Raw genomic sequence first — 14,708 nt, 5'->3', positions numbered from 1 at the left:
CTAGTTTATTTTATGAGACATCTTTTGAATATTATTTCTTATTTATCAAATTCTAAAAAGAAAATGGTATTTTAATTAAATGAAGTAAGGGAGTCAATTCAAATTTTGCAGGAGAGGAGATGCTTTACCGACAATGCAAATGATGGTTGATGGAGTAGTTAGAACTAGTGTTCCAGATCTGAGATACAGGTTACAGGGGGAATGTCACAGTGGTTTTAAAAGTAATTCATCTCTACTGACAGTGACTGTAGGAGAGGTTAGTATGAAAGTTCTAAATGGTATCTGTTAATAATTATAATTTTGAGTAATGTATACTGTAAACATATTACGGTAAGTACTGTACTAGTACGTTTATATACAGTTGAACTTCGGTATCTCAAACACTGATATCTCCAATATCATGGATATGTCGAAGTGATTTGGAAGTCCCAACTACTTATTCTTTAAGAATTTTACCCTCGATATCTCGAATCCTAATCCTTGGATATATATATATCTTGAAGTTTTTTCTCGTCCCATCGAGTTCGATATAATGAGGTTTGACTGTATTTTGTAAATTTAATTTGGCAGTGATGCAGTCAGCATATCCAGTTGACACACAGTGACAGTAGCTAGTTAATGCTCTCTGAACATTGAACCCAGCTAAAAAAGGATAAATTGTGTGAAATTATCTATCAAACTGCTATGCCTACATTTCATTTGATGTCAAAACTTGCAATTGTTTCAAGATTTAAAACATCAGGCTGCATGATTCTGTACATTTAACTAAGATTTTTTTTTCAAGTGCAGGTGCTTGTAAACTGTTTTCCTTTATTTTTATTACAAATAAGTAGAGCTACAGTGTCATCATAGATTTCTGGTTAATAATCAGATATGTAGATTTTAAAACTAAGCACATTAAATATCTAATTTCAGGTGAAGAGGTGGTTGCTTTCACATGATGAAAAAACTACCGCTGATTTCAATATCAGAAACTTGAAGTTTACAGGCCAGTCTTTAGAGAGCTTGTTAGGGGGGCATGGAGGAGAGCTCTAAGTGGAATAGAGAAAGTCTGCTTTACAAGATACAAATTTTTTGCTTAAACATCATGGTTAGTAAATTTAAATTAATATCAACGCTGGAAAGGCTCAATGTACTTTTCTGATTAAATTTTGTCAATTGGCCATATGTCTTTTGTTTACTTTTCACATCTTCACATTTTGAACTTTGGTCAATTGAAGGGCCACATCCTCATGCAAGGGGGGATAATTAAAAAAGACAAGAATAGAGTGGGTGTCCTTTAAGGTCATTTAAGAAAACCACTGGGCTAGAAAAGACGAAACTTATGTAAAAATTAGCTTTTTGGCAGTAGGGTGGGGCATCAATGGGCAATCAAAGGTTGACATAGGTGTGACCGGTCGGCAGGGGATGCTCACTCCTCCATGGCACCTGATCCCACCTCTGATGTTTGGAGGTCCGTGTTTGCTCTGCTCCTATTTTGTATTGTTTAATGGACTTTTGAGCTTGAATACTGTTCGTTATCTCCATATATTTCATAGTAAAACATAGGAAAGATATTTAAAAATCTTATTCTCAAGAACATCAATGGCAGATAAGTCATGTCATTGGAAAGGCTCAGTGTACTAACAAGTACTTATGATGCCAATGTATGAAACATACTGAAATCAGTCCATGTAAAGTTTTTTCTTTCACATTAACTTGTATAAGATAAATATAATATGGTTATATCAATATAGCAGATCATTTTCACGTGTTTGAAGTTGGACAGAGAGCATTTATCAAACTTAGCACATGGTCATTCAGTGGAAAATGAGAGAAGTGTAATCTGCTACTCAAAGCCTTACAACTTCTTAGTTAGAAAAGATTGAGAAGAAATTAGAGATACACTGTTTCATCTTGGTTGCTCTGCAGACTTGGAAGTTTACACCTGCTTCAGGATTAGCAACACATTTTGCTTTTTTGTGTTATTAAGACCTTGAATACAGCTCAAACATTGTAAATAAGTGCATTAACATGTTAATGAAAAGTGTGATATTAAATAGAAAATAAAATGATTGGAGAAATCATTGTGCGCAGATTTGGGAAATATTCAGGAAGACTTTTGAAAAGAAACGAAAGCAGAATATATTCTAGATAAGGAGATGAGACCACAAGATGAACAGTGCCTTGTAGAATTATTTCATATAAACCGCTGTATCTTTTTTGGTTGTTGAAATATTAAAATTAAATACTGTATTTTTTAGCATAAAATAATATTGAATAAAAATAAAGAGGAGCATTAGTGTTGTGTTTACGTAAATTGAGCAGAGTCCATGCTAAATAAGGTTATGATTTTTAGCTCACCTGAGCTTAAAGCATGTGAGCTTTTTGGCTCACCCAAACTGAAAGTTCAAGTGACCTTTTCTGATCACACTTTGTCAGTAGTCTGTCTGTCCCTCTGTCTGTCCATCCACCTGTAAACTTTTCACATTTTTCACCCTAACCCTAACCCTAACCCTGTTGTCTGGCGTCTGTCCATCCATCTCTGAACTTTTCACATTTTCAACTTTTTCTCTAGGACCACTGTGCCAAATTTACTTAAGTTGCTAGAAAGCATCACTATAGGTTAAGAGGATTTTAATTTTTTGAAATAAAGGCAAACCCAATGTCATGAGGAGATAATCAGGAAAAGGCAAGTTTTGCTGAAAATAGGGCTGGTGATTAAAAACTCTTCTTATCAAGAACCACTGGGCCAGAAAAGCTAAGTTGTGAAAGCTTCCTGAGGTAGTGTAGATTGTAAACTGTTCAAAATATTCCATAAGGGGGTAGTGTGGGCTCACAATAGGGAATTTTGTTAGCTCATCTGAGCTGAAAGCTCAAATGAGCTTTTCTGATCACCTCTTGTCCATTGTCCATTTAGCTGTCCTTCCATCTGTTTGTCTGTAAACCTTTTATATTTTCATCTTCTTCTCAAGAACCACTGGAACAATTTTAACCAAAGTTGGTACGAAGCATCCTTGAGTGAAGGGAAATTTGTTAAAATGAAGGGTCAAGTCCCCTTCCAAAGGGAGGTGATCACGAAAAAATAGCATTGAGTCATTAAAAAATCTTCTCAAGAACCTCCAGGCCAGAAAAGCTGAAACTTATGTGGAAGCATCCTGGGGTAGTGTAAATTCTAGATTGATCAAATCCACACCCAGGGGGGTAGGGTGGGGCCACAATAGGGATTCCAACTTTCACATTGAAATATACATGAAAAATCTTTAAAAATCTTCTTTGACGAGTGAACAACCACTGAACAAGAAAAGCTGCCCGCCCACTTCATAGTCTGTGTCTATCATCTAATGTTCCAATGTATGGAAATGAATTAGCTGCATATATATTTCCAATCTTGCAAGTAAGTATGCTCCAGTAATGTAACTCCAAACCCTATACATCTTAAGGTACTGAAGTAATTATAGCCTTTGATTGTGTTACATGTAATAAATTTATATAACTTCATTGATTATGCCTGCCCTTCTTATTACAAGTACACAAATTCATTAAATTATTAATACATGCTCGTTTTACAATTAGCATTATCAGTTAATTAAATATCACTGATAAATAGTCCATCTTTAAAAAATTGGTTGCCCTCTCCCTACTGAGTGGCTTAAAATGGCCTGACTCAAAAATTTTTTAACCTCCTGGAATCAATTATTTTTTTATGCATTCTGGGAAATAGATCTTTAAAAATTCAGCATTGATTTTGAAATTTTCTTTGAAAAAAAAATTCTCACCTACCTACCGACTCAATATTTTCATCCTGAGTTGGGAGAGGGCCAGCAAAAGTGTTTCAATCCACTTCTTTGTCAACTGTAGATAGACAAACTACATGAACATGATAAATGAATCCAAAATTTAAATAACCAAACACCACTCTGACTTATAGACCTGAGGAAAGGCATACTAACCAAGCACAAAGTGTGAGAAAGTTTATTTATAGATATAATTTATGTGGTCATAACTTCTGTGTTTTTATGTTACAAAATGTAATGTGTAATGTAATTCCTTACTTTAACAAAGCAATTGGAATTTTATTAATTACCAGCCTGAGGGCTGTCACTGCACTTTTAGGTACAGGGACTGGGTCCCTCTCAAGTGGGAAAAATCCTCGACATTTTTGTCAAATTGGGAAAATTAACATACTTATTACCCCTCCCCCCTTGCCCGTGTGGTGCAGTGGTAGAGCATTTGCTCTTGAGTCGCGGAGTAAGGACTTGATTCTTATGTCGCGGGTTGGAATCCCACTGTGGGAGATAGAGACCGGTACTTTGGCTAAGACAAGCCATTTATTACTTAAAATTCCAAAGCCTTTTGTTTCTTATCTTTGAAATTTGCTATGGACCGATTAATCTGGTTTGCTGTAAGTCTCCTGCTCTCCCACTAACAATGCAAATCATGCCGTCAAGATTATTTTGACTCATAGAAGACCTGAAACTGGTGCACAAAGAGTTCAACAATGAGAATAATTGTTCTGCACAAGCTGTAGAGCTTGGTATCAGAGTTGCAGTAGAATTAGAGGATATTGCAGCTTTAAACAAGTCATCGATTCACTTGCACTGCTTTGCTGCTCTATTGTCAACACGTTTCCGATAATATTTCCCATTTTGCTAATTTTTTTTCAATGATTTTTTGTTAACTTGTACCTGGTTCAGTTTAAAGCTAATTAAACAAAACGTATTAATATTATCGCTATAGATACATGTAAATGACCCTCCATTTCACATTAAGTTTCATTAAATATATTATAAATAGTTCAGTCAGACAATACATATCCATGTAGTTGATCTTTAGTAATAATGTTAAACATGAACCATGTTTCAAAATTCATAAAATTTCTAAGAAAACTTAACAAAAGCCTTCACTTGACACGCATAAATTCACTTTATTCAACATATTGTCATGGTTGAAAATGTCCGAGGAGACCTTGATCTGATACACATCAGCATCATCATTTTTTCTTTATTGCATCCTATTGTTTTCAAAACCACTTTCACCTATTCACATGTGTTTGGGAAATTTTTTAAGTATGAAATTGGGAAAATATAGCCCTTTGTGTCATTGGGAATGGGTCCGATATTGAGTCTGAATTTGAGGGAGTGATGGCCCTGATTACTTTTCTGAATGAGAGTAATGGTAATAGTAATGGAAAAAATTCCAAAGTAATTGTATTCTAATGCATTACATTTCAAAGTTATTAACCCCAGGTTTGTGTTCAATGGCCTTAATAGGTAAAGGACATACGCAACGTAGTTTGAACTTTAATGTCTTTTTCCCTGGAGTTGAAGAGTTCCAATACTTAAAGGAACTGTGTGCTACATTTTAATGTCTATATATTCTGTTGTACACTTCTTCTTAAACATGTTTGGATAAACAAAACATCTAGAATATATTTTTAGTAAATTTCGTTTATTTTTCTTTGAATTATACAAGAATTTTCATCAATTGATATCTTTTCAAAACCCCTGGTATTGCATGCTGATTTTTCGTCTATGAATATCTGATGGCACTATAATCTTAAATTCAGAATATCTTGAAAAATTATCAGTAGGTAAAGTATGTTGCGTATGTCCTTAAGACAACTTATTTATTTTAATAACTTGCAATACTGAACTGATAGCTACTTTTTCCTATCCAAGGTGCTCGGGTGAGCGATGTGGTCCATGAGCCTTTTGTTCAGTATCAAATCAAGGACATTGTACTGATTGAAATTATTAAGAAGAAGATTCCTCATAAAGTATATAAACATTACCTGTTGATTTTAAATGAGTTTTCTTTCTAAAACTAAATAGTATAAAAAAATTTGCGTTTCATGATAACATGTTTGTTATACATTTACTCATATGTAAGCTTTATTAAAATTCAATCAACCATGTCTAAGACATGATTTTCATGTAATATTTTAAATATTAATTTGTTTTGGAAGTACCCTCAGTTTTACCACCTTTTCTGATTTTGGCATCCTGTAAAATGGCATTTTGTGAACGTCAAAAATTCATGATTAGTAACAAGGAAAACAACACTTGGTTAGTTTTGAAGTAAATATCATAGATATTGATATCACACTCAATCTGGATTGACGACACACTGAAAAGACGCATTTGTTTACACACTTTTGTTTTTTATGACTTGCACTTGCATGCATGTGTACAAATCTGGGTCATTTTTATGTTATACATGCAGATAGTATCAGCCATTGACACATTTATCTTAATGTAGATGTCAAAATTATATATGCTGCGTTTTAAGTCAATACTATGAGATAGCCATCTGAGGGGTACCTAATTCACCAAACCTGAAACTTTTCAGAACTAACTGTATCAATTTGGAAGTTTTCAATCCATTTTTTATCTATTAAAGTAAAAAAAAAAAAAGAAAAAAATCCTTCTGTTCACCAGCATCTTGATCAATCAGAGAGCTAGAAATAATTCAATCAAATAAAAATTGTATATATTGTTATATTCTGTGCAACAAAGAATATACACTATATTGTAGTTCTTGAGAAAAAGATTTTTTAAAACAAATCTTAGAATTTCCCTTCTTAATTATCTCCCCCTTGAAGGAGGATGTGGCCATTAATTTGAACAAACTTGAATCCCCTTCACCAATTGCAGTGATGCTATGTTCAGACCAGAATGCTAAATTACTTGGAACCAAAATAATGTGACACCAGGTCTCAGAGTGAACGGCTGAATTCCAATGTATTCTGAAAAAAAAATGTTATGCCCCTTGAACTTACAAAAAGTAAGAAATTACCAGTTTTTGCTCTCTAACTTTTGAAGGGATGTATGTATAAGGTTGAAATTGCATATACAGGTATTTTATCAGAAAATAAAGGTCAAGTTCGAATTTGGTCATGGTCTGATGACTGAACTATACCCCTTGAACTTAGAAGATTTTAAAAAAATCACAATTAATTTCCAATAAACAATAGAAATATAAGATTTTTAGATATAAGTACATGTACATGTATGATCCATTATATGATAATAATAGCTTCTTGGAATTTTCGAGCTCTTTGAAAAACTAGTTACTGATACATGCGATATATATTACATGTACATGTTTGCCTCTCATGTATTTTCATGTCTTCTGCCCTTACTACAAGTGATACATAAACAGATTATTTTATCAAAAATCCACCTTCCTTCTGTCTGACAACTCTAGTACCATTGTCAGAGCAAATACAGATACTTAATAAGAAAATCCAGGCAGTTAATTATACCCCCGCTCCAAAGGAGAGGGGGGTTTACTGTTTTACCCTTGTGTGTCTGTCTGTCTGTCTGTCCGTCTGTCTGTCTGTCTGTCTGTCTGTCTGTAACAAACTTTGGTCGCAGTTTTCTCAGCAACTACTCATCAGAGGTGCTTGAAATTTTAACACACTCTTTGTTTAGGCATGCCATATGGTGGGATTCATTTTTGTACGAATTCGATGTCAACTTCCTGTTTATCCGTGCGTTTGTCCGTACCATACATAAAAAAATTTGGTCGTAGTTTTCTCAGCAACTACTCATCGCAGATGCTTGAAATTTTAGCACAATCTTTGTTTAGGCATGCCATATGGTGGGATTTATTTTTGTACGAATCCAATGTCAACTTCCTGTTTATCCGTGCGTCTGTCCGTATCACACATAACAAACTTTGGTCGCAGTTTTCTCAGCAACTACTAATCAGAGGTGCTTGAAATTTTAACACACTCTTTGTTTAGGCATGCCATATGGTGGAATTCATTTTTGTACGAATCCGATGTCAACTTCCTGTTTATCCGTGCGTCTGTCCGTACCACAAATAACAAACTTTGGTCGCAGTTTTCTCAGCAACTACTCATCATAGGTGCTTGAAATTTTAACACACTCTTTGTTTAGGCATGCCATATGGTGGAATTCATTTTTGTACGAATCCGATGTCAACTTCCTGTTTATCCGTGCGTCTGTCCGTACCATACATAACAAATTTTGGTCGTAGTTTTCTCAGCAACTACTCATTGCAGATGCTTGAAATTTTAGTACAATCTTTGTTTAGGCATGCCATATAATAGGATTCATTTTTGGAACAAATCTGATGTCAACTTCTGTTTATCCGTGCGTCTGTCCGTACCATACATACTAAATTTTGGTCGTAGTTTTCTCAGCAACTACTCATCGCAGATGCTTGAAATTTTTTCTTTGTTTAGGCATGCCATATGTTGGGATTCAGTTTTTACAAATCCGATGTCAATTTCCTGATTATCACTGTGTTTGTCCATAATTGAACTTGTGTATTCACATCAGAGCGGGGGTATTATTAGTGAGCATTGGCTCACAGACTTCTTGTTATGATAAGTGTTTAAGTATTAACCTTTCAGAATTCAGCACATGCACAGGCATACATGTACAGTATATCTGATAGTAGCATGATGTAAGGATTTAAGTCTTATCTATTTTACTTCAGAATATTGGGGGGGGTCTCAAATACAACAGGGTTATGAAACATCCTAGAAATATGCAAATACATATATATTCAGATAGTCTAGATTCAAATTTGTACAAATTAAGACCACAGGATTAGGAAGGGACAGTATAAAGGACAGCATTTTGTGTTTTCACTTTTTGGCTCATCTGAGCCGAAGTGAGCTTTTCTAATAAAAAATTGTTCATTGTCTGTCATCATTATTTCACAATTTCATCTTCTGCAGAACCACAGGGCCAATTTTGGGCCAATTTCAATTAAACTTGTCACAAAGCATCTTTGGGTAAAGGGGATTCAAGTGTGTACAAATGTAGGGCCAAGTCCTCTATCAAGCGAAGATAATTTAGAAATAGTGAAAATTGGGTGGGCTTAAAATTTTTTCGACCAAAGAAGATGAAAATTATTTGAAAACTTCCTGACATAATGTAATTTTTTTTCTTCAAATTGCACAGTAGGGGATCAAACAAATGGGTCACAATATATGGAAAGAAATACAGGGCCTAAGCTGCTAGTATTCAGTAATGTTAAATTGTAAGCATCCCAAAGTAATAATTAGCTAAAGTTTATTCAAATCATGCACCTGGGAGTTGGATGGGGTGGTTCTGCATGGGGCAACATACTGGGGGTCACAAATTAACCTTGGAATATATTATTATTATTATTATTTAAAATCTTCAGCAGGACTATGATCATATATTAAATCAGAATGAATACTGCAAAAACTCATTTAGGTGGGAGTAATGGTGTCTAATGACCTGATGTGTATTTAGTTAATTTATTACACTAATGTATTCAATTTATTTATTTTTACAGGTTGAACAATGTTTGCCCTTGTGCTCTTTGACCTAGACGGATGTACAGCCATAATCGATGTTAAGAAATTTAGGGTTCCAGATGTTCAAGCTGTCCTCAAAGGCCAGCAGGTTGATGTGCTATACATGAGAAAGATTTTGAAAGTTGAAATCTTGGAACTTTCTGGTAAGTAATTTTATGTGTACATGTATTCCATAATGCATTGTATAAAAACATAAAGGTTCATTGACCCTCTGATAAGAAAGATAACTCTCACTAGGATAAATTACTATTATTCTTTTATAAAAAGTTTTATAAATTGTCAAGGTAAAAGGCCACTTCTATCTCCTTTTGCTCCACAATGCGTGCTGAAATTGTGTGCATTTGAATTATGAATTACAGTTGAACTTCGATATCTTGAACACTGATATCTTGAATACCATGGATATGTCGAAGTGATTTGGAAGTCTTAACCACTTATTCTTTAAGAATTTTACCCCTGATATCTTGAATCCTCGAATCTCTCAAAGTTTTTCCTTGGTCCCATTGAGTTCGAGATAACGAGGTTTGACTTATTTAGATTTCTTTTGGAAAATCATTAAGCAAGATTTAATAAGAGTGAACAAAGGGTTGATGAGCTTTAAGTCACTGTTGTAAAACTGACCTGCAGTCATTTAGGTCTAGTTCAAGTTTTATGACTATATTGACTTCTAACCATGCTAACAAAAAAATAGGCTGTAGATTCTAGTTCTAATTGAAATAACTGTCATGAGTCTTGTCTGCCATATGCCATCTGTAAGCTTTTCAAACAATTTAAATTCCCCAGAATAAGCATTGATTAGAGAACAAATTCAACTAAATATAAAGCATCTGTGAGTGAATGGGTTTGAAAGGTCAAAGCTTAGCAATTGTAAGATTGAAAATTTTTAACATGAATTTAAAAAAAAAATGAGACAGTTGGTCAATTTATATTATACAAATATTGCTGTTTTTGATGTCAATATGATGATTTAGCCACTTGAGGAGTACAACATTCAGCGAGCCCGAAGGGTGAGGTGAATAATATACTTTGAAGGTGGCTAAATCATCGTATTGACTGCAAAAACAGCATTAATTGTTTTATTATATGATTCAATGATTAAATGATACAAACTCATTATTCATTAAGCAGTTCAGGACATGGTACTAAATGCAATGAGAGAAGTGGGATGAATGAACATTATCAGTTGTATTAATTTGGAATTTTTATGCATATTGCTCTGCTGCTGGGAGAGCATATTGCTTTGCTGCTGTCTGTCGGTCGGTCTGTCAGTCCACCAACAGTTTCCTTTCATTTTTTTTGCAGTGGTAGCACATACTGAAATGAAATTTGGTATACAGATTTATCATAAAAATATCTAGGTCAAGTTCTTATTTGGGTACGATTGAGCAATTTTTGACAGTTATGCCCCTTGGACTTAGAAAAATTCCAATTATTTGGGGGAGGGGGGCATAAGTGTTTCACAAACATCTCTTGTTTAAATCTACTTAGTTGCTTTGAAAAAAAAGAAATTATGCTGGGCTCTTTTATAGAATAGATTTTGAAAGAGGGTTGGGGGGGGGGGGCATTATCAAGGAAAAATGACACCTAAAAAAAAATCGTTGATTAGTCCCCACAAAAAGAAAATTCTTTTAACTTCAAATTTTGTTTTAGGGTTAGGGGGACCAGTCTTTGAATGAATGTTTTTAGTCTAAATTATAAGTAAAAATTTACGCAAAAAAAATGTTTGGGAGGGAGGTCCCCTGTAGGAAGTGAAATAAATTTCCAAAACTATTTGTATCAATTTGAAATTTCCCAACTATTTTTAGACTAATGTAGAGAAAATAAATCCTTATATTCACCTGGAAGGTCACATGCAGGTGAATATAACATAGTATTATTTCTACACTGTTGGATCTTAGCCAATCAGAGAGAAAGAAATTATTCAATCTTATAATAAAGTAATATAATAATCGGTGTCAGGATGTTTTATTCACTCTCACCATCTATAAGGAGTTTTTTAGGTTAGTGCTAAAACTTTCATAATTCAAAGTACTTTAGATAACTTATCTTTATATAAATTTTGGTGCTTATTTTTATGTTCCAATAAAGCCAATCTTGTAGTGCATTAAAATATACCAATATCCAATATTCTTTAAATGTTCATGACTAAAAAATACATGAGAAATCCACAAGTAAACAATATTAATCAGAGTTATTTAGCTGCATTTCTTTAAATGTTCACGACTAAAAAATACACGAGAAATCCACAAGTAAACAATATTAATATACAGTTAAAGTATATCATTGAGGGAGGGAGCAAAATTCAAGTTTCCCAAGGGCAGGACTATTTCCCAAGGCGAAGCCGAGGGAAATAGTCCTGGTCGAGGGGAACTGGAATCTTGCTAACTCCCGCAATGATATACTTTTAACTGTTTTATTATACCGATACAAAGTAAAATTTTAGAGGTTTCAGATAGCGTGATTTCAAAGCAGGGATTAGCTCACTGAACTAACACACGGGGATTAGTCCATTCATATATCATACCAATGTAAAGGTAAAATCTAGAGGATTACGTATAACTGGGAATTAGCTTTCAAAGCAGGGATTAGCTTACTTGACTAACGCACGGGGATTAGTCCATTCATAACGATTTCTAGGGAATTAGTCATATCTAACGATCTAATTTTATATAGGGATAAAATCAGTAGAGGTATAATAATCATAATTATTTTGCGGCATTAATGAACCATTTAATTTTTTCATAGATTCACGGGCTTTCTTGAATGACTATGAGGATGAGTGGTCCACCAGTCATCGATCTCTTGCCCTTGACAAAGAAAAGAAGAGGAGAAAAAACAAGCCTCATGGATATATTTCTGTTTGGTCAGTGGATGAGGTAAACATGAAATATTTACATGAAATATTTCTTCAAAGTTGATAATATGCTTATAATCATGATTTTATGGTCAAATTACAGTAAAAGATGCTATAACAATTGCCACAGACAGTCCATTTTGCTTTGTTATATGCAAAATTTGTTATATGTATTTCAAAGTCATTGGAAATGAAATTCACTTTGATGTAAGCATTAATTCGTTATAAGTGTGTTCGCTATAACATTAATAAGTGTGTTTTACTGAATAATTACATGTAAACCAATGAAAGAGAATATAATGATTATTGATTACAGAAATTATTGTAATTTCTGAAACAAGTCAGAAAAAAAATCATAGGTCGACACATGCAAACAAAGAATTTTTAGCTCACCTGAGCCAAAGGCTCAAGTGAGCTTTTCTGATCACATTTTGTCCGTCGTCCGTCCGTCCCTCTGTCCGTCTGTCCGTCTGTCTGTCTGTCTGTCCGTCCGTCTGTAAACTTTTCACATTTTTGACTTCTTCTCAAGAACCACTGGGCCAATTTTGACCAAACTTGGTACAAAGCATCCTTGGGTGAAGGGGAATTTAAATTGTTAAAATGAAGGGCCAAGTCCCCTCACAAGGGGAGATAATCAAGAGAAGACAAAAATAGGGTGGGGTCATTAAAAAATCTTCTTCTCAAGAACCACAGGGCCAGTAAAGCTGAAACTTATGTGGAAGCATCCTGGGGTAGTGTAGATTCTAAATTGTTCAAATCATGACCCCCGGGGGTAGGGCGGGGCCACAATGTGGAATCAATGTTTTACATAGAAATATATAGGAAAAATCTTTAAAAATCTTCTTCTCAAGAACCACTGGGCCAGAAAAGCTGAAACTTATGTGGAAGCATCCTGGGGTAGTGTAGATTTTAAATTGTTCAAATCATGACCCCCGGGGGTAGGGCGGGGCCATAATAGGGAGTCCAAGTTGTACATTGAAATTAATAAGAAAAATCTTTTAAAATTCTTCTTCTCAAGAACCACTGGACCTGAAAAGCTGAAACTTATGTGGAAGCATGCTGGGGTAGTGTAGATTCTAAATTGTTCAAATCATGACCCCCGGGGGTAGGGCGGGGCCACAATAGGGAATCCAATTTTTTCATTGAAATATATAGGAAAAATCTTTAAAAATCTTCTTCTCAAGAACCACTGGGCCAGAAAAGCTGAATCTTATGTGGAAACATCCTGGGGTAGTGTAGATTCTAAATTGTTCAAATCATGACCCCCGGGGGTAGGGTGGGGCCACAATAGGGAATCCAAGTTTTACATTGAAATATATAGGAAAAATCTTTAAAAATCTTCTTCTCAAGAACCACTGGGCCAGATAAGCTGAAACTTACTTGGAAGCATCCTGGGGTAGTGTAGATTCCAATTGTTCAAATCATGACCCCCGGGGGTAGGGTGGGGCCACAATAAGTACTACGGGGGGGGGGGGGAATCAGGTGAAAACAGCAAGGCCAAAGTTACTTAGGTGAGCGCTGTGGCCCATGGGCCTCTTGTTTAAGCTTTGCCTTGATCCTACAATATATTGTAAAATATTTCATATTTTGGTGTTGAATGATGGGAATCAAATTTGATGTCAAACCATTTTTCCAAAATAGTGACTATCTTATATGTGATTTTGTATATTATTTATAGGAGGATGAAAGTAATGAAGAACCAGTCTTACGTGAGCAGACTTCCAGCAGAGTAATAGAGGTAAATCATACTGTATACAGAGAAACTTTCACCCAAGTGTCAGTGTCGCCCCTTTTGCCCTTGTCACAAGTGGGTGAATTTAAAACATTGTGAATTCAAAGAAGACAGTATTATTTCTTAAAAAGAAATGTGACTGTACAAATTTAAAACCAAGCAAAATGGTTTTCAAGTGGGAAAATGGCAAAAAATTCCATATGCAGTAGTTGTTTTCCTACCCTATACATATCATCAGTCATTCACTAGTTAGTATACATGAACTGCAATTAACTGTAAGATTAAAGAAAATGTAGGCATTGTCAAATACAAACAGACAATTTTTAATTTGAGTGACCAAGACCCATCCGGATCTAATTGTACAGAAGTACAATGTATTATGATGTAGTCCTAAGACAATTCTAGGTCTTTACAACTTTATAAGATTGTGTTAACATTTCAGGGTTTGAAAGGCAGGAAAGTTACAGTTCTATATGAGGGATCAGCTGCTGCAAGAGCCTCTACTATTGCTACCCCCCGTCGTGAGCCCTGCTACTTTAAGGAACTTTCAACAGATGAGAGTGAAGTGGTTGGTCTTCAAATGAGGTACTTCAAAGACAACAAGATCTGCACCTCCTCGCAAAAAGAGAAAGTTGTTGTCATTCAAGATGAGACTGAGATAACAGACCTTTTTGCCAAGCAGAATGGAGGAAGAAGAGGAAGACTGTGTCAACTCAAACAGACTCCATTTCTTCTTGTGAAACAAGTGTGCAAACAGATTCGTATGGTGGTGACCTATCATAAGTTAATGGCAAACTAGATGAGATTCTCTGTCTTCT

At 34.8% G+C, this 14,708-nt stretch overlaps 1 protein-coding gene across 1 annotated transcript in view; it reads left to right on the top strand.

Moving 5' to 3' along the window:
• Positions 1-1,095, top strand: part of LOC133176319 (uncharacterized) — a 52,846-nt gene extending 51,751 nt beyond the window's left edge. The window contains 2 exon segments of the mRNA XM_061311448.1: positions 112-256; positions 916-1,095. Coding sequence (XP_061167432.1) covers positions 112-256; positions 916-1,095 — 325 coding nt within the window.
• Positions 1,096-14,708: the final 13,613 nt, after the last annotated feature.

This window comes from Saccostrea echinata, unplaced genomic scaffold (genome assembly GCF_033153115.1).
Source record: "Saccostrea echinata isolate AGI-Se365-2 ecotype Australia unplaced genomic scaffold, CSIRO_AGI_Sech_v1 ptg000073l, whole genome shotgun sequence".
Taxonomy (NCBI): Eukaryota; Metazoa; Mollusca; class Bivalvia; order Ostreida; family Ostreidae; genus Saccostrea; species Saccostrea echinata.
The sequence above is the reverse complement of the archived record's forward strand: the minus strand, read 5'-3'. Positions and strand labels throughout refer to the sequence as shown.